Genomic DNA, 19,622 nt, shown 5'->3' on the forward strand with positions numbered 1-19,622 from the left:
TCAGAGCAGGAATAAAACAGATGGTATCAGATGACAGCAGGCGTACTGAGTGGCACGTTTAGATGAGACCCAGATCAGCAGGCTCACAGCTGACTGAGCTGTGAGACGGCCCCTCTGGGAAACATGTCTTATCTGCAAACGACAGTATTGAAGTTTGAGACACGTTTTACTGCACACAGACTCTCTGGCATTTGCAGTGATGCTGATGCAGGCTTTCAAAATAAATTATAATGTCACAGAATTAATACACACACAAACACTGAAATCTGTTTCCTCCTTAAGTGTTACCAGTTCTGAAGCTTAAACGTAATGTGTCCCGCCTGCTGTATGCACTGAGGGGGGTAACACCCCTCACTTTAAACCAGTCTTCCCAATTCTTCCCAGTTCTTCAAATTGTGTGCTTTAGTTTCCATTAATTTCTTACAAGAAAGCCTAATTTATCACTTACACTTTCATTAAAAAGCATGTCTGTCACAAAAAGCCTCTGCAGGAGGTGAATCCTGTCTGCATACTGGACTTTGGGGGAGTGGCCGCTTTGATTGACAGGTGTCCTAGTGCAGCCAGCTGCAGCCAATCGTTGTCTAGCTCTGTGCTAATTGGAGCCACTAAACTGGACCTCTCCATGTTTATGCTGTTGGTGTCTTTTGGAGCATTTTAATGGACTGTTGGACAGATGATACGGCCTGCTGTGAGGTAGAGAGTATCTCCCAGAAGTTTATACTTAACAGATTAATAAAATAACTGTATACTTAGCATTCATTTATGTTGCACTCTCAGATAAAACAAGCTTACTGTTTAGCTGATATGGCAGCTAAAAACTCACATTGGTTTCTGGACTCTGCATTTTGAAGCCTCAGTCGGTGACATCGAGGTACCTCAGTCCATCATTTATGTACAGTTGATATACTGGGCACTTTGTTTTAACATGACCCTTCAGTTTATGTTCAGGGCTCAGACCTGAAATTCACTCTTTCTTCAGCAGCCTTTTTTTAACATGAGCTTAACGCCAGACTTACTCCACATTTGAACCATCGGTTCACAGTTCAGATGCTTTCACTGGTTAAAGTAGTAAAAGGGTTAACGTGTTATCTGATGGTTTCACTGTATTTTACACTGACCCTTCAGTTGCTACTTGAAATCCTTTCATGTGCACATCTTCAGCTCTTCTGGGCGTCATCACATCTGCATACGCTGTATTTGTACTGCTGTCAGTGCTCACAAAATCTGTTTATTATGCCCATTAATTTCAGCTGAATGGCTTCACTCAAGGCTAAATGACTGTAAAGTTTCAATTTAATATTATTCAAACTCCAGAGATTATCACCCGGCTTTATCCTCAACTTTTTTAGATCACATGCAGATAATCAGTAGAAGAAGGCACAGATTTTTAGTTCCTCGTTCTTTCTGCATTTCTCTGGTGAACAATGTCCACATTTTTCTCCTCACACACACTTTTCTGGAATTCCCCCAATGATGCTCAGATACTAATACTCTGGGCCTGTTTGGTAAACACTTTTTCTCTGTACCCTTAATACCATTTCCCCTGTTGAAGGTTAGGCTGTAGAAATAAGGCTTATTCTGTAGACACAGGCTCTGCAGATGATACTATTCATGCCAGACGTACCTCAGAAAGCAGGGAGGGGCGTACTGATCGGAGCGACGTGACGCCAAACAAGGAACGAAATTATAGAGAAATGTCTAAAATTCTTTTGGTTGAGCTGAAAACAGCTTTGATTTGTCAGTGAGGCCTTAAGAAGGGACTTTAACATACTAAGGAAAAATACATACTCTAAGATATTCAGACTGCAGCTTGTCTGCTCATAGATATGAATCATTTTCTCTACTTGATCTTGGAAACAGCAGTTGTAAAAATAGTGTGACTCTACAGTTTTTGGAGCTTTTGACTGAATTAAATTTGTCTGGTTCTTTGATTTGTAGATGTTCGAGTTTCCACTGTAGAAGAACCAGCACAGTAGAGGTGAATGGAGCGTAATAATCCATAGGACCGATTGTTTCATCTAAGAAAATCCTTCCATCCCAAACTGTCCTCAGTACGGTCTGTGGACTGTCCACATACACACAACAGTGTTTCTAAAAAGGGATGGTGCTTCTGAATATTTAAAAATGCAGTTTATCATCAGAGTGAGCACCACAAAAAAAATCCATTCACTGCCATATTTGGATGATGTGAGTAAACTGAAAGCATGAAGTATGATAATAGGACTAAAGTGAGAATGTATGTTTTTAAAAAAGTGCTGAATTGACCCTTTAAGACACCCCTCGAGGAACCTGTGAAGTGTTACTAAACAGTAACTTGTGCTGTGTGTGTTCAGATCTCCGTTTCATCCCGTCATCCTGTTCACACGACAGCGGTCAGCAATTAAACACAGCTATGCATGACGAGTATGAAAGCAGAACCAACACACACACACAAACACACATCTTTCACTGTCAAGCTCCGTGGCCCGGAGGAATGCAAAGTATCCCTAAACCCGTACATGCAGCCTAAACCCAAAGTTGTGCCTGGAAAAGATGTTTAGCAGAGGGAGGAAGTCATCTGAGGTGTGAGAACAGCGATGGTCTCGCACATCAAAATCCATTCAGACCTGTCAGTCATACCGAATGAAGCCGCACACTGATCAAGGGTTTTTTTTTTCCATTTATTTCAACACTAACAGTCATGTGGAATATTGTGCTGACTGGCGTCATAGTGTTGCCACAGTGTTGCTGCAGCCTCAGAAATGCTCATCTAGAACCATCTATCTAGAAAAAGCAGACTAAGAAACCCAAACCGTCCCTGATCGAGCGACATAAAAGAGCTACACACAGGTCATTTTGGTGTTAGGAGACACACAACAGCTAACTCCACACAGACAGTATTATCAGCTTCTTCTGTGTGCCACAGACTTTTCACCATTTACAGGCAGACAAAGTCAAACATGTAAGATCTGAAATCACACAATCCCAGCAAAATACGGAGTAAATGATTTATTTGTAGGACAATCTTAAAATAATGACATATATTAGCTTCTGTTTTGACCCCCTCACCCCCCACCCTCCATGTCTATAGTCTGTGCAGGTGTTAGAAAAGCATACGAGAAAGCACAGCTAACACTGCTTTGCAACAAATGTTTCCAGAAAAAAAAAAGTGAGTTGTTAGATCAGCGTTCAGAGCTGCAGGGACTGCAGTGCTGCTGCTCCCAGCTAACAATGTAAAGACCAAGATTAGAGGTCAGTTTTCTGATCAGTTTCTATAAATAAGTGTAACATTTTTATACCTATTTAAGCTGGAAATAAAGCATGTCATTTATGGAAAGCCACTGAAGCCAAAAACGTGACCTTTGTATAGTTCCCGTGTTTTCAGCCCTCACCTTCTGTAGAATGCTTGGATACATTTTGTTGATTGGGCAAGAAGCATATCTACTATAGTGTAAATAATGCACAGGTTCACACATGTATCTCTGGTGTTTCAGTACGTGCTGTACAATGAGTTGTACCATCTGATGGAGGAAGTAATTTCTCGGCTTGAACCTTGATATAAACATGTTGCTTTTCTTGTCTGCTCACATTGATTATGGTTGAGTAAGAAGCTTTTCATGGAAACAACACCCCTCACAACAGCCAGACCGATGTTCCAGTGCAATAATCCAGACCCAGATTTAAAGGGGCACTCCGTCAGTTTCACTCACGAACTTCGGCTTACTCATCACGAGAAGCAATCCCGTTTGTGTATGTAGCTATAAATGTGTGATGTTTTCTCTGGAGGGAGCGCTCCTCGTGACATCACCAGGCTTATCCACTGTTTATCTGACAAACAGTCCGCTCTGTGATTTGAAAGCTGTGGGCATTAAGGGGGCAGGGGGGGGTCTAATTAGAGATCGTATCCAGTTACATTTTAGGAAATCCGGACAATTTGAGGGTTTGAGATCTGCTTGAGAAATATCAGCCTCTGCTGTTTCTGTTTGTTTTTCCAGTCCGCTTACTGTGATTCCCCTAATCTGTTGCTAAATTGCTGGAGTTCCCCTTTTTCCATGGCCGTTTCATTAGAAAGATGCCACTTTTATTTGCTGTAAACCCAGCCTAATGGTCAAATAAATAAATCAACTTTATAAAATTATATTTGGAAAGCAGGGGTTTGTTCAGGACTCTGCATAAGACAAACATTTAAAACAGGTTTCTATGTTTTCACTTGCTTGAAATTCTAAGAGCTCATAGAAATATATAATGCACGAGGTTGATTTTTGCATTAGCTTAAAGGGTCAGAAGCTCACAGCGGTCAAAAACTACAAGAATCAGATGGTTCGGTTTTAAATCCAAAATGTGAAAGTTCAGCAGTAATGCACAGAGGCTGGTAGCTTCTTCCCATTTAGCCCCACAACATGTTTCAATAAATGATTTTTTTGTGTACACACACTACACTGTATGACAGGACAGTAACAGGTTAGCTGACAGGATCAGTATAATTTGTCCAAACTCTGATATAATTCAGAATATTCGGCAGTTCTGGGTAGTGATAGTCAGCGGTTTTGGTTTCCAGTCTTATTTTGAAGGGGAAACAGTGAACTGATCCCATATTTACTTTTTGTGACTGAAAGAGCTTTTACGTGTTTTTAGATGACGTATCTGTGTAGTAGTGGCTAGCTGAGTGGACATTACTGTGCATTAAGGTACATTTCATGCTGGCCTTTTAAAGGAAACTGCGCGTGGCCATTCAGCCTACTCAGTGTAACAACAGTGTAACAACACCGCCTTTAGGTCCACTGCTGCTACCTCAGAGCAGACCTTCCATCAAGGACACCTTAAAGTTAATTTGAGGACTACAGATTATAAGAGGCTTGTTATAATACTTTTCTAGGTTATTTCTCCTAACAAGTGGTGCTTTGTTGACCTTCCTCGTGCAGGTCAAAGGTCAGCTATGGAGCAGCATGATGTCTCTCTCTCTCTCTATAAGCATGCTGTCCTTTCTAGCTTATTGTGCAGTGACTACAAATCAGGATTATTGCTATAGAACGACATCGTCCATACAGAGGTGCATTTTGGGTAGGGAAGAACATCTCCCAGTATTGCCAACACTGATTTCTCTGCCCCTGAGTTTGTGGCTTTGCATTGCATAAAAGTCCAACATGCTTCCAAGCAAAGCGAGATTATACAAGTGACTCGCACACAGGCGTGTTGTCAGAGTCCTGGCTGTGCATGGAGCTCAGCCCCGTGTCCGAGTCCTCATCGTTTGTATCGCAGGCTTTGGACAGACCCCTGGCCTGCTCGACCCAGCCACCACTCTTCTGCGCTGATGCTGGCTCAGCATCAGCGCTCGCTGCTCCCAGCTCCTCCTTCCCATCATCAGTCACTTTGTTGTTTGCTTGCTCTATCTCCATGGTTTCAACTTTGGCCAGCAGGTCCAGCAGTTCACTCTCCTTGGTTTCCCAGAGTGCCAGACTCAGGTCCAAGTCCCCCCTGATGGCATCCAGATCTGTCTTGAGCCTCAGGCCGATGTAAAGGCTGGTGTCCAGTTGCGTTTTGACCCTCTCCTCTTCCAGCGCCAGTTCATTTTCAGACAGATTCTCAACATCAGGTTCCACAGCTGGGGGGGCAGACACGGTGAGACACGTCTCCCCCGCAGCACCGTCTGCGTCCTGTGCTGCTTCTGCTCCTCTCTCCTCCCGCCGCCGCTTCATCCACCGCCGATTGAGCTCCTCCTGGATCTCCCCGGTGATGCTCTCCATGAGCGCCTCGCGTTCCGTCAGCTCCTCCTGCAGTCTCACCACCTCCTCGCACCGGCGCGCGTATTCCTCAAACTGCGCAAGCGTCTCCGACGTGCACCGCGCGTCCTGACGCTCCGCTTTGCGCTTACAATCCGAAAGAGCAGGAGCCTCCGAACAGGTGTCTTCAAGGTATGTGTCCTGCACATAGTTCACCCCGTGTCTCTTAATGCGGTCGAAGTGCACTTTGGCCTCGTAGCGCTCGATCTCCCGGTCCAGATCCTTGATCCTCTGGATCTGCTGGCGGATAGTGTGGTCCTGAGAAATCACCAAGTGGACCAACGTCTCCATCTTCTCTACTGAGCTTTTATCTTTAGAAACAGTCTGTTCTTTCTTTTTGTTCATTTTGTCCAACTTTCTGAAGGCCTTCCTGACAATGCGCCTCTGCTTCTCCTGGGACAGGTTGGCTGCAGCGGCCGCGGCGGTCCAGCAGGTCCTGGCGGTTCCCTTGAGCAAGCCGCCCGGACCACCACTCTCCCGGCTCTGGACGACCCGGGCCTCGGCGCTGCGGGGCCCGTTGTTGGGCAGCGAAGCTTCGTTTTTCACCAGGACAAAGCGAACATTCTCTTGCTCGTCTCCCCAGGCGCTCCACAGCCGGAGGATTTTGGTCTTGTTGGGCAAAATCCTCTCGAAGCCTCTCCATTTCTCCACCACGCAGTAGGACTGAGGAGAGCCGGACAGCATCGCCGCTGAAACCCCCTGCTGCAGGTTCTGATCTTCCAACAGGACTTTGACCACGTCGGCGCAGGTGGTTCGCTTCGTCAGCCCAGAGACCAGCTTCTCCTCTCGGCAGACCCATACCGAGATCTTTCCTTCCTCCGGCTCCATCTCCGGCTGAACCCCAAGAAGAAGAAGAAAGTTGCTTCACTGAATCTTCTCTGTTGTCTTCGTCTGCTGCAACTCAAAAAATAAAGGAGACAAAAATATTTTTTACATTTGTGTCTTCAGTTTTCAGGCAGAAACTGATGCAAAACATTCATCCCAAATTCTTTGCGCTCCCCTCCGTGTTAATCAGGTGTCGCTTTAAATGCGCTCAGAAGTCCGGATATATAACCTCGTTGCACTTAAAAAAAAAAAAAAAGTTGACATAAATTTATCATATTACCTCCGTGGTGTGTTTTTGGGCTGTCTGCCGGGACCTCATGGTTCTCTCCGAGGCATACTGATCTGAGCCCTGCGCGCTGCTCCGGAGTGGAGAGGAGGAGGAGTGCGTCCCTGGGTCGGGGAAAGCTGCTCTGGTGTGTGGGGCAAAACGGGAGGCTGCTGTAACGGCTGGGACACGCCTCCTCCCGCGTCTCTCTCTCTCTCTCTCTCTCTCTCCCTCACACACACACACACACACACACACACACACACACACACACACACACACACACACACACACACACACACACACACACACACACACTCAGTCTTGCTAAACAAGGAAATCTGGACTCTGATGTATCAGCCTTTGTTAAGGACACTGGGGCTAAAGACAAAGTTCCCTCCCGATAACAGTCTGATACACTTCTGTGTTGTTTCTCTGCGCTGGTGTGTTTAAATCAGTGCTTTCATCCACGTGTGCTTAGTGACTCTCCTTTAGTATTTTCATTAATGTCACAGGTATCATTCATGCACATAATCAACAAAGTGAGAAGCACCTCTGTAAATTAAACACATTAGTAAGTAGTGCCATAAATCAGCACCACAGTAATCAGCTACATGCTCATAATAATGCAATAATATGATTAAAACTTTTTTTTTCCTGATAATATTTAGTTTAGCATTCAAATTTAATCAGCATTAAATATTAATTGAGATTTGACTACATCTAACAGACACCTCATACCTGTCCCCTCTTAGATTCTGTGATTTCCATATTTGTGTAAATTGCATCCTGCAGAATTACAGAAATTACAGGAGAGCTGCAGGTGGAGGCCCCGCCTGGGCCAACCTCCATATCTGGGATGTCCAATAATCAACAGTTTGTTTGAAAATCGAGTCTTCATTTAGGACTTTATCACATGTAGTGAGACAGTGATTCAGAAATTCAGTTTCCTGTTTCCACTACAGTACAGAAAAAATATGTGAGGTCAGCAGCAGGTGTGAAGGAGGCACAGTTGTGTTCAAAAATTGATACTTGTGTCAAGCACAGAATGACTCATATTATTTCAAGGTCTTAACTGCGGCTGATGAGAAAGTCTGATTAGTAATTATCACCCAACAATCTGCTTTTAAGGATCTGTAGCTTGACTTTCTGACCATTCGTTGTTATGTCTTCATCACCGTCTTCCTCAGTCTCTGTTTCACTTCCTCTTAATCTGTTCCCAGAGGCTGGGGCGTTATGGGGAGGAGTTGTGGGATGTGTTTGGTCAAGCGCATCCAAAACATAGTTGTCCAGTTTTGTTCATAATGTGAACAGATTGCTGTGACTTTTATTTGTGGCTCAGGAGCAGGAAGGCAGCTCGCTCCTCTGCATCTTCCGCTTTCTTCTGGGAAAATGGAGGGTGGAACTGACCTGCTTAGCGATGCAGAACACCTGTGCAGGTGAGCTCAGGAGATTATAAAGCAGCCCCTTCAGCTCCTCTCACTTTCTTTTCCTCTGGCTGGATGAGCTGCTGGATTGCAGTTTGTGTTTTACAGACATGCATACTTACTGGTGACAGTTCACACATTTAATGCTTGGTTTCTTTAATTAAAATGCCATCATCTAAGACTATGAGCTTCACTGGAAGGCTTACAGTTTGACTTGTGCATGGTTTTACATGGCTGCTTTTCTGTTTACAGTGGTGAGATTAGATTAGATTTTGTTGTTTACCTCACTGGTTGATAGCTTACCTTGAAATTGTGCTACTGACCAGAATCTTTGGCTGTGTTCACTGTGTCCCAAACAAGGGAGAGCTGGAGTTGAGGTTAGAAGCCAAGAGGAACTCGGACTAAAGCTGAAGCTCTTACTCAGCAGTATTAAGACTGCAGTGTGCATTGTTACTCGGTTTCATCTTCATAATCTCCACAGAGCCGAATGTTTTAGAGCTCAGCTGGACTGAGTAAAAAGCGGAAGGAAATCCATCTATTACACCCGCAGGGTCCTCGTATAGCTTCTGATCCCATAATCGGCTCTTTCAACTATTTCAGGACAGAATATGGTCGAGCACACTCATAAAAGGATTTGTGTGCATTAAGAGTGTTTTGGTGTGTGTGGTAGTGAACATATTGCATTGAGGGCAAGTGCTGATCCCCAGCAGGCACCATTAGTCTCTTTGAGTACTGTTAGGAGGAATGCATCAAGCTGGGTTTGTTGGTAAAATAACTGCTTAGAAAACCATCTGAGAGCACGAACACACACACTAAGACACGAGTGTGTGCACTCACCCACAGAAGCATGTCCGCATACATTCTGGGCATGCATTGCAAACACTAGATTTGGATTAAGAGGATTGTCAGCTCTGCGTCTGGGATGCAGGATGATGGAGAATGTTTTTCTTATCTTGGATCTCGTTTCCTGTGAGATCACCGTGTGTGTGTGTGTGTGTGAGAGAGAGACCTGCAGACTTTCCTATTGGCTGTCAGAGGTTTTGTTGTGGTGAGACTGGAAACAACAATGTGACCACAAAGCCGGTTGTAGCACGAAAAAGGTTTTATTTCCCCCAAAAAGTCCAAAGTCACCTTCATTGCGGGTGAAAAATCAAATCTCATTAGTCAGCTCAGCTTTTTTTTTATGATTAAAAAAAAAAAGACCCATTATTTTAATAATATGAATAATCAGAGCTCTTAATGCAAATACAAACAAACAAAAAAGATATTTGATTTTATGAATAGAAATACAGCTAAAGTGGATGTAATTCTTTGAGTAGGACTCCCTCTGGTGTTTTTAAACGGAACTACATGGTTGACATTGTGGCGCCAAACTTCATCTGGCCCACTGAAACGGTGGGTCAAGATGCACGACTGTTTTATACGAAAGTTTAGTGACCGTCACAGACACCCACCTTTGTGATTTGGTGCTTGAGTTGCTGTTTTTGTGTGCACACAAGAAATGAAAAGGTCATCTTCATGTTTCTCTAAGATCTAGAGCCTCACAGCCTAGATCATAGAGTGTTGAAGGTAATCATATCACATCGGCTTGTAATGCTCTGTTCCTAAATTCATATGATCTCCAATTTATCTGCACATGTTGACACATGTTTCAGGGATCATGAACTCTGACCTTAACCGAGCCAACTGCAAACTGAACTCAGCTTTCCAAAAGAACGTGTTTAGAGGGGGGGTTTAACTGTGATTATTTAAATCATGAACATCCGGTGGGGATTGGGGCAGCGCAGTGGCATGGCGGTTAGCGCTGCTGCCTCAAAGGTCCTGGGTTCGATTCCACCTTGGCCCAGGCCAAAGGCCCATAGGAGTGGAGTGGAGAAATCCAAACCTACCTCCATTCTCTTCCACTTATCCTGCTCAGGGTTTGGAGTTTGCATGTCCTCCCAAGGAGAAGGTAGGCTTGGATTTCTCCAGCCTCCCTCCCCACCCAGGGTCATGGGGTGTGTGTGTGTGTGTGTGTGTTGGAGCCCATCCCAGCTGTCATGGGGTGAGAGACACAGAGATAGACAACCATTCACATCTATGGGCAATTTAGAGTGACCAATTAACCTAACCTCTTTGGACTGTGAGAGAAACTCCACACAGCCTGGGCCAAGGTGGAATTGAACCCAGGATCTTCTTACTGTGAGGCAGCAGTGCGAACCACCACGCCACCGTGCTGCTCCAAACCCAGTTGCATGTAACCACACCCTCTAGTTAAATCATGAATTAACTGTGATTAAACATTCTTCTGGGAAGCTGAGTTCAGTTTCTCTACCACACCTGACCTGCTGAAACAAGAAATCACTTAAATTGAATCACTTAAATTAAATGGGGAGAACATGCAAACTCCACACAGCCTGAGCCACGGTGGAACTGAACCAGAACCTTCTTGCTGTGAGGCAGCAGTGCTAACCACCACGCCACACCACTGCGCTTTTTTTCCTGAATAAAAACTACGTTTTGTATTGCATACAAAAAAAAATCAGGACTTTCCTCCAGCTCTGTATACTGCACACACTGTAGTTTGTTTAAATGAGGCACTGAGCATTTCTTCTTCACTCATCTCTCTTTATACACACAGCTGTATTTAATTATTAAACTCTGGCCCTCTCTGGTCATAATGTTATGCCGGATCAGCGTACATCAAACCCAAACCTGGTGCATGGATTAAGGTCCATTTTTTTGAAGAAGAAGCACCAAAAATTTGAGTGCTTTAAAGTTTTTGTGTCTGTTGATGATGTGGGAGGTCTCATTAACAACCCAACTGATCAATCCTGGAGTTTATCAAAATCCAGGATTGAGGTTAAAAAAAAAAAAAATCATGGGGTTAAAATTTAAATGTTGCCGTCAACATTGTTGGCAAAGCTTCATCTGCTCAGCCTACGTTCACCGTTCGATATGATAGAACATATTTCCTAGAAATATTTTAGAAATAGGATACAAATCATTTTAACATTCAGTTCAGAGCTGAGACTAATGAGAAAAGACCAAAGCCACGAGCACAGGTTAGAACTGACCATTTATTTAAACTGAATAGCATATGCGTACAAAGTCTCTACAAAGCTAGAAAATATCTAACATACTTTTAGCCATGAGGGGGGAGAAAGTTACAAAGCAGAGATCAGACCCTGTGCAGTACCAATAAACATCCATTACTAGCTTTCTGATTTCTCCTAAATGTACTCTCTTCACAAAATAGGATAAACATTAGAATATCAAAGATATACACAACATCTGTAATAAATGTTATTGTCACTTTTATACAAAGCACCGTATCAAAAAGCCCTCAGTGCACGACGCGCTGCAGCGGAGCCAAAAAAGATTCAAGGCCATTTTGGAATTGATTACAGACGGGATTTCTGTGCCTCGTGTGATCCGTAAGAGAAGATAATAATATCCAACTCGCACATACAAGACGACATTAACAACACAGACAGCAATGACTGAGACTCAGTGCTCCGCTGGACTTTGTAACCATTTGAACGACCTTTAGACGTTACGCTGCTGTTAGCCTGCCGCCACATGTTCTCCAGCTGATCACAACAAGAAGGCTGAGTCCCTGTAATGGTTACCAGATCATTTTCATAAGTCACAGTTTACAGAAGCCTTTCCCCAACATCTTCAGATGGGAGGGTGTCCGTATTTGATTTGAAATAGTCATTTAGCTACCTTTAATAAATCACTTTGTGTCACATGACTGTCTTTGGTAAGCAGGTGGTAGAGTCTGTCTGGACAGAGGGTCTCATAGTGTATCACTTACATGTTCACACTCCTGCACGAAGGCCCAGAGTTCTGCCTGCAAACAGCAAACGCTGCAGCCGTGAGTCTGGGAACGTCAGAAGCAGGGAATTTCCCACCGAGATGATTCACAAGTGTGAACCTCAGGAGACGCCCACAGGGGTCTTTAGGTTAACAGAGTGGAAATGTAGCAGTTTTGGATGCATGCTAATCTGAGGCAGGAGCCACTCGATGTGAATCACATACGAGTCATAACGTGTTGAGGCTAAATATTTAACAGCTGGCCATTTGTGAGCAAAGATGCGTCATTCCCAGCTGTTCACACTGGCATCGGGACTTTCTTTGACCAACATCAGCATCCTGGTGTTCTTATTTACATGCACGGACTGTGACCTCTAGTGTTCAACAAGATCCCAAATGTAAACCAAAATAAGAACTCGTGGAGTTACAGATTTTAACTCCAAGTAGAAGCTTATCCAGATAAATCAGTAAACCTAGCTTTAAAGGACTCTAAAACACCTCTAAAGTACGTGCGCACGTGCGTCCTGCTTTCTGACTGGAAGTAAACATCACAGTTACTGTGGAACAACGTTGCCAATCAGATGTCTTCTTTTCCTGATGACACTGATTCTGTCACTCTGCGTGTTTCCCGTGCAGGGACGCAGATTTTTGTGGGCTTTCGGAGGTCAGCAGAGGGACACGTGAACTCACAGTTTTAAAGTCTTTTTGCTTTGTTGCCCTGTTTAAAAGATTCACCAGTAATGCAACTAACCACACTTTACAGGGTGACCAGTATTTCATTTAAAAAGTAGCCTTCCAGAACACTGCTGGTCGGGAACATGGGCCAAATTTCCAGAAAATCTGCAAAAGTTAATTCAGCTGGACAGCATCACATCTGTATGTGGCTTGCTTACGATTTGGTTCAGTGCAAAATAAGACAAGATGATTTAAGGGGTGGTGGAATATGCAGTTTGGTTCCCATTCTTCTCAGAGATCTGTTATTTTTAGTCTCCAGGCTTCAAACTTTTCACCTCAGCCAAACCTTCAAGTCTGTCCCCCCCCAGTTTTGGGCATTTCTGCTCAGTTTTTACTTCATAACTTTACTGTACCCTTTGTTGTTGAACACTGATGAGCACTCGGACCGTTTCCACTTGCTAAACTGAGCCGACCTGCCGGCTGCAGTGTCGCATTAGGACACAGATATTAAAGTGGCATCAATTAGTTGATGGTATCCATTCGTTTTAACAGTTTCTAAAGAAAACTGATCCTCAGTGAGGTCTTCTCCGTATTAATCATGAAGATAACTGTAAACTGTTGGCTTCTGTGATTAATAAGGGACCCGATGGCAAACATTATTCTACAGCAGGGTTGTAAGAGCAGGTCATCCAAACGGTGACAAATCCAAACTGATACATTTTATGAACAAAGCTCCAGGTAACATCGAGTGCACAAGCTCTTTCTACATGAATCCGTCACACATATAAGAAAGAAATGCAAATATATGGAATAAATACTGCCAATAGATACCACATGAACAAGAATTTATCCCAAAGACATTATTATAAAAAGATTTTTCAGGACTGTAATTAAAGAATCTGGATAACTGACCCCAGGACACAGAAAACTGGGGGATGTGGGGCCTGTTTAATTTCTCCCCCTGCATCACCTACAACAACAAATTCTCAGGACTTTCGGGAAACACAATAGAAACGTCTAATGCTGTTTCCAGCCAAAGGCACTTCATGCTGCTGAGCATGACACAGACGAACCACCGGACGACATCTGCTACAGTACACTCCAGTCAGAGTTTTTGGTTTTTTAAATTCATAAATATTATATTGTATAACCATAAGTAACCTGTGTTGTAGAGGCTGAAGGGCACTGTCATCTAGAGTTAAATAATCCTGACACTGAGGTGAGAATCTGCTCATCATACCAAACTAAGATTAAAGGGGACTTATTCTGCATTTCCTTGTTTTCTATCATATATAGTGTTACAATGGTGGATCCTCACATTAAATAGCATCAGTGTATGTACGAGTAATCGCCGTGAACCTAAAGCTCAGGCTCCTCCTTAAAGTCAGAGAGGGGACGTCCCTTATATGGTCATCTCAGCTCTGGGTGTGAGCACAAAACCCCGCCCACCTGCTGCTGAACCTTCTGTTTGCCAGTGGCAGCCAGACAGTTAATGAGCTGCACCGAGGACCACAGTGAGACAGAGGAGGATGATTTTTGAACTGTGACTCATTCAAAGCAACGCTCTGAATTAAAAAAGTGGAAATGAACAAAATATTAGGTCCCCTTTAATTTGCAACCGTAATTCTCATGATAAAAACAGGTTAACTGACTAAAACGCTTTTTTCCCCTATTTGCACACCATGAATGGTAATTTATAGGGTTTAAAATTCACAGTGCTTTTCAGTAGACCAACATATGTTTAAAATTATAATCCTTAAGATCTGCACAATCAGGTTAATATTTGATCGTAGTTTCTAAATCAGATTTCCATTTGTTGATCAGACATTACCTCAGTGACATCAGCGTCACTGTTTCACAGAGCTGCGCTGAGTTACCGACACTTCCTGTGGCTGCTGCTTCACAATAAAAGCTCATAAAACAGAAGTGGCTTTAATTGTGAATCAAATCTTGAAGACTGTAATTTTTATTTTATTTTTTTTTAAATAACGAGTCACCTGTTGCACAAAAAAGCTACCTGAATTATTCAGTTTCACTTATAGTTTCTCATTCAGATAAGGTTTAGATAGTGATTGTGGAATTAAAATAGAATCTATATGCTATTATCAATAAACAACTTCCCAAAGTTTAAAAGATTTTTTTCTTTAAAGAAAACATACAAAAAGGTAAAAATTTGACTTCTTTTCTTTGGGACAAACCTCTTGTATAAGAATTCAGCTCACACAGTTTGCAGTGTCCATCTGTATAAATCCACCTCTATATTCTACTATATGATAATGCAGTAGTGTTATTTCCTCCAGCTTTCTCTGCTTATTGATGATACACAGGGTCTGACCTTCAGCGCCTCTCAGTTTCCTGACAGATAACACACACGCGCACTTTCGTCAGAGGGGGGGATTATGAGATCTTTTTTTTTTTCTCTTCCTCTCCCTGGTTTGACTTAAAACCCATGACAGAAACACCACTTTCATTTCCATCATGACAGCAAAAAAAAAAAAAACTGGGAGAAAGAAGAAGAAGAAGAAACCAATTAATGAAGACGTGACATCCCCTGGTGGTTTCAGAGTCAGGATGTTCTTGGGAAACAGGTCGAATCTGATGTGTTTTCATGGCTGCACTGCCACTGAGCTTCTTCTTTTTTAATAAAAAAAAACAGTTAATGAGCGACTGATCATCAGGTTGGAGTGAATATGTAGTGTTGAAATGCTCCTGTTGAGGAGGACTCTGTGGTATCCTGTGTCATAGCCGGCTTTAATTAAAAACAAAAAAATCCAACAGTGAAAATGCAGCCATTTTTTTTTTTTTACTAATTAGTTTTTAAGACATTTTACCTCCAATGTCACCAAAAAAACACCAAGCAAAGGCCATACATGTGTGTTTGAATGAGAGAGAGTGTGTGTGTGTGTGTGTGTGTGTGTGTGTTATTCCTTGATGAGTCGATAGATGTGGTGCTGTGCTCCGTGCTCATTGTTGGACACCTCGAACACACACGCCATACACAGCAAGGTTTCCTGAGTGTCTCTATTGCTCACCACCTGGACACACACACACAGACAGACACACACACACACACACACACACACACACAGACAGACACACACACACACACACACACACACACACACACACACACACACGAACAAAAAAGGCCAGAATTAAGCACACAGATGTATGATTTAAGTGCATTACTCCTTTAGTGTACTAACTATACTACAAGTATACTACTAAACTCTAATACCACTTAAGGTAACATCTAATATTTTAACATGTATTCATAGCTATAAATCTCTGCTGTAGGTTTACACAAAGCAGATGAATAAAGTGCATCATCAGAACAAAAAGATGTGTTTAAGTGACACTTTACTGCATTGCCACTGAGGGATTCATATCCACAGTTTATATTTTTATACGTACTAATGACATCACAAAGCACACTGTGGGCGCTGGGATCGGGTATGTGGACGAGTACTTCAGCATTCCCGATCCCACTGCAAATGTTTGGTTTTGGTTGGTGGGATTTTTGTCACACGGTGGTTAAAGTAGAGTTGAGAGCTCTACACAGACACCGGAGAAGATTCTCATGATCTATTCTAGTGGATGTAGTGTCACAGAGACCTGGCACTGGCTGATGTTAAAGGGGACAAACTCTACTCATTCCCAGTTTTGCATTTTTATTCTTGGACTCCACTAAAGGTGGCTTTGCATTAGTCGCAATTTAAAATCATCTTTATTTATCTGATACTGGGTCTTGGTGCAGCCATTTAGGTTATTCCATAGACTGTATATAAAAGTAGGCCAACACAGACATGGCCCAGTGAAGTCCAGCTGTGAAGCCTTGAGCTGGACCTTTTCACTGCTGCCATCTTGAAACCAGAGGTGATGAGCGAGGGGTCGCTCTGCCTGGGAAGCTGACACACACTGGAAGCTCATGTGGTAACAACCTCCCAATCACAACGCAGGCCCTAAAACACTCCTGGCCTCATCCTACATCTCTGTGCAACCAGAGGACTTGCTCCTGTTGGGCATTAGAAAGGATCCAGGTTCAAGCACTTCCGCTTTACAGACCGGGAATCTTTGTCCATCTTTTACATACAGTCTATACCTCATCCACTGTCTGAAATAAGCCGTTTTAGCTCTTCTCCCTTTAAGGCCTCCCTCTCTGTAATCCAGCTTTCTTCTGATTGGCTGTGGGTGTGAGATGACCATATTAAGGAGATGCCTGCTCTGTGACTCTCTGACATCACAGAGTTTAAAACAGACGTTTATAGCAGTGGGAAACCTTCTAGCTCATGGGGACTAACTGTTTATACACTGACCTCATTTTATTTGAAACACTGGTTATGTTTAATATAAGCACTGAACATGGTAACAATAATTCAGAGATTTTTTTTTTTCACTTTTATGTTAATTTGAGAGATATCCTCTGTCCACTTTAGCTCCCTTGCTGGTTTATGTGTGTGTGTGTGTGTGTGTGTGTGGGTGTGTGTGTGTGTGTGTGTGTGTGTGTGTGTGTGTGTGTGTGTGGATACATGGTGATGATGTGTGACTATTTAGTATCGCCCAGTCTAGTACATCCTGGCTACACGTGGAGGTACACTCGGACACTGCACCATACAGACAGACACAGCGACTCCCCTCACCAGCAAAATAGTGAAGTTCTCCAGCACGCTGTTCATCATGTATTTCTCCGGCAGGTGTTTGAGCTTGTGGATGAAGTTGATCATGTATTCACACATCGGGGAACGACTGATTCTGTAGACAAAACGCCCGTTTTCAAACCTCGCGTACTCCGTCTGTGAGAGAGGGGGAGGGAACGAAGACGGTTCAGCCAAATAATATGACACAACTCAGCAGTGAAAGACGCCTCCATCAGTTTTACACGTCAGAAGCTCAGCCTTTGAAAACAGCTGTGCAACATTATGTGCAGCTGTGGGAAAACTGTCATAATCAGTGTCATAATGGGTTATTTGACGTAACATGATGAAAAGGAAGGTTACAGTGTTTTAAAGCCCTCGTAGGAGGTTAAAGGACATTTAAAACATTTAGCGACTGGAAGAATCTGTATTGTCTCAATCTGAACACACAGACGCCTGATTATATAAAGTGTGTGAAGTCAACACAGAAAACAGCATCTGGCTGCTTTTTTTTTTTTAAATCTCTATGCTTCTTGTTTCTGTTCTTATGACCTATATAATCACTGTGGCTGATTCCACTGTGCAGCCATGATACAATCTACACAATCAAAATGAGACTTCTCTGGCTTTTATGACTTAAATCTCTTATTGCTTGAGTTCAATACAACAGATGATTCCTCAGTCCTCACCTCAACCTTCTCAACCACCTGCTTGCCAAAGGAGCAGACCTTGGTGGAGCAGGTGATTGTCATGTTCTCCGAGCTCTCGTACTGGCTGGTCACACCGTAGAAGGCTGCCGGGTCGTCCTGCACGTTATAATTCAGGTCCGCCTGACGAGCACAGAGCAAAGACGACAAAATGAACATCAGCGCTGCTTCTCTGGAACTAAAGTTTGCCAACAGCGCCCTCTGCTGGGACTGCACCAAACTGGAATGTGCAAGCTTAATCCTCATCAGATGATCATCATCATCAGTTTGTCGTTGAATCCTTAGAAGAAAATGGGTGAAACTACCCTTTATAGCATCCATATTCGTTTGCTTTTTATTTGAACCAAACCTTTATGCGGGTGTTTTATCAGACAGGACAGAGACAGGGACATGCCAACGAAGAAAAAAAAAAATCTTGTGCAACTTTGTGCGTCTGAAGTTGAAGCTGAAAAATGTTTAATCAGAGCAGAGAGAACACGCTGCACCTGGATTACAGGCAGGAAGGAGCGGGGAAGGCTCTGTACTATTTGTAATGAGTCCTCAGAGGAGCGCCGTGTGTCTCGGGGCTCAGAGAACACACAAACACAAACACCATATGCTAACTCACTTACATTTACATGCATTCACGAGCACAAACATCAAACCGTGCTCTATTAAAGCAGCAGATTATCAGAAACACACTCCATTGTGGTAGATCTGAGAGCTTTTTAATTAAATTCATGGGAAGGCTCTCTACATGACGCACACACACACACTCTTTGTTCGCATGCTGCAAGCACAGCTCATCGCTACCTCATGTGCCATCTACCGAACCCACATTACAAGCCTGCAGGCTCCTGCCCTCCCCTGTATTATTGCCACTGTCCAACAGGTTGTTTCCAACCCCACCCTGGAACAGGAGTCCTCCAATCACAGAGCTGCAACTGGGCTGCAAGCCTCGGATTTCTGCACATGCTGAAGCAGTCCAAGTGTAATAGTCACACAGAAGCATGGTGACTTTTTAAATTTAGCTTTATCATGACGACACACAGAGAGGAAAAGGTGTTAATCTTCTGAAAAATAAGCTAATCAAGAATTTGGGTGGAAAAACCTCATAAGATTCTTTATTACACCCGTACAGAAATGCCATTATGATAGAAACCCTCCTACGTGTTGGAGGAAATGTGGAAACCGAAACACTTATCACTATCATATTTTTTGGAATTGTCCAATTATTAAAGACTACTGGAAAGAAATAAACAATGCCCTACAGGATATTTTCAGACAGCACATTCCTTTAGAGAGCAAGCTCATGTATTTTTGCAACATACCTCAAGAAGTCTCAAAAAGGGAAAAATATCTAATGACCATCTTATTAACAGCAAGTAAAAAGAGCATCACAAGAAAGTGGTTATAACAGGATAAGCCAACGCTAGATGACTGGATGGATATAACATTTAACATATATAAAATGGAAAAAATAACAGCTTCTCTCAACCATAAGACCGAGCAATTCAATTTCAGTTGGCAAAGCTGGGTAGACTACGCAAAAT

At 43.1% G+C, this 19,622-nt stretch overlaps 2 protein-coding genes across 3 annotated transcripts in view; both read right to left on the reverse strand.

Moving 5' to 3' along the window:
• Window positions 1-2,664: 2,664 nt before the first annotated feature.
• Window positions 2,665-7,000, reverse strand: rassf10a (Ras association domain family member 10a). Of its 2 annotated transcripts, none has more exons than XM_030730554.1 (2): window positions 6,865-7,000; window positions 2,665-6,653 (listed from the first exon to the last, which is right to left on the reverse strand). In XM_030730554.1, the coding sequence occupies exon 2, from the start codon at window positions 6,585-6,587 to the stop codon at window positions 5,145-5,147; it is 1,443 nt and encodes a 480-aa protein (XP_030586414.1). In that variant the 5' UTR covers window positions 6,588-6,653; window positions 6,865-7,000; the 3' UTR covers window positions 2,665-5,144. The 2 variants fall into 2 exon arrangements, with proteins under 2 accessions (XP_030586414.1, XP_030586415.1); XM_030730555.1 differs by having other exon boundaries at window positions 2,665-6,659; window positions 6,865-6,990.
• Window positions 7,001-11,262: 4,262 nt separating this feature from the next.
• The window catches only part of tead1a (TEA domain family member 1a), a 50,078-nt gene continuing 41,718 nt past the window's right edge, over window positions 11,263-19,622 (reverse strand). Inside the window, exons 10-12 of the mRNA XM_030732247.1 lie at window positions 18,073-18,213; window positions 17,390-17,542; window positions 11,263-15,784 (exon numbers count right to left, since the gene is read on the reverse strand). Of these exons, the coding sequence (XP_030588107.1) occupies window positions 15,671-15,784; window positions 17,390-17,542; window positions 18,073-18,213 (408 nt within the window). The 3' untranslated portion in view covers window positions 11,263-15,670. The remainder of the gene's footprint in view (window positions 15,785-17,389; window positions 17,543-18,072; window positions 18,214-19,622) is intronic.

This window comes from Archocentrus centrarchus, chromosome 6, assembly GCF_007364275.1.
Source record: "Archocentrus centrarchus isolate MPI-CPG fArcCen1 chromosome 6, fArcCen1, whole genome shotgun sequence".
NCBI lineage: Eukaryota > Metazoa > Chordata > Actinopteri > Cichliformes > Cichlidae > Archocentrus > Archocentrus centrarchus.

Bases quoted from the DNA above. Each gene is read 5' to 3' on its own strand.
- rassf10a (XM_030730554.1), bottom strand. From the start codon at position 6,587: ATGGAGCCGGAGGAAGGAAAGATCTCGGTATGGGTCTGCCGAGAGGAG.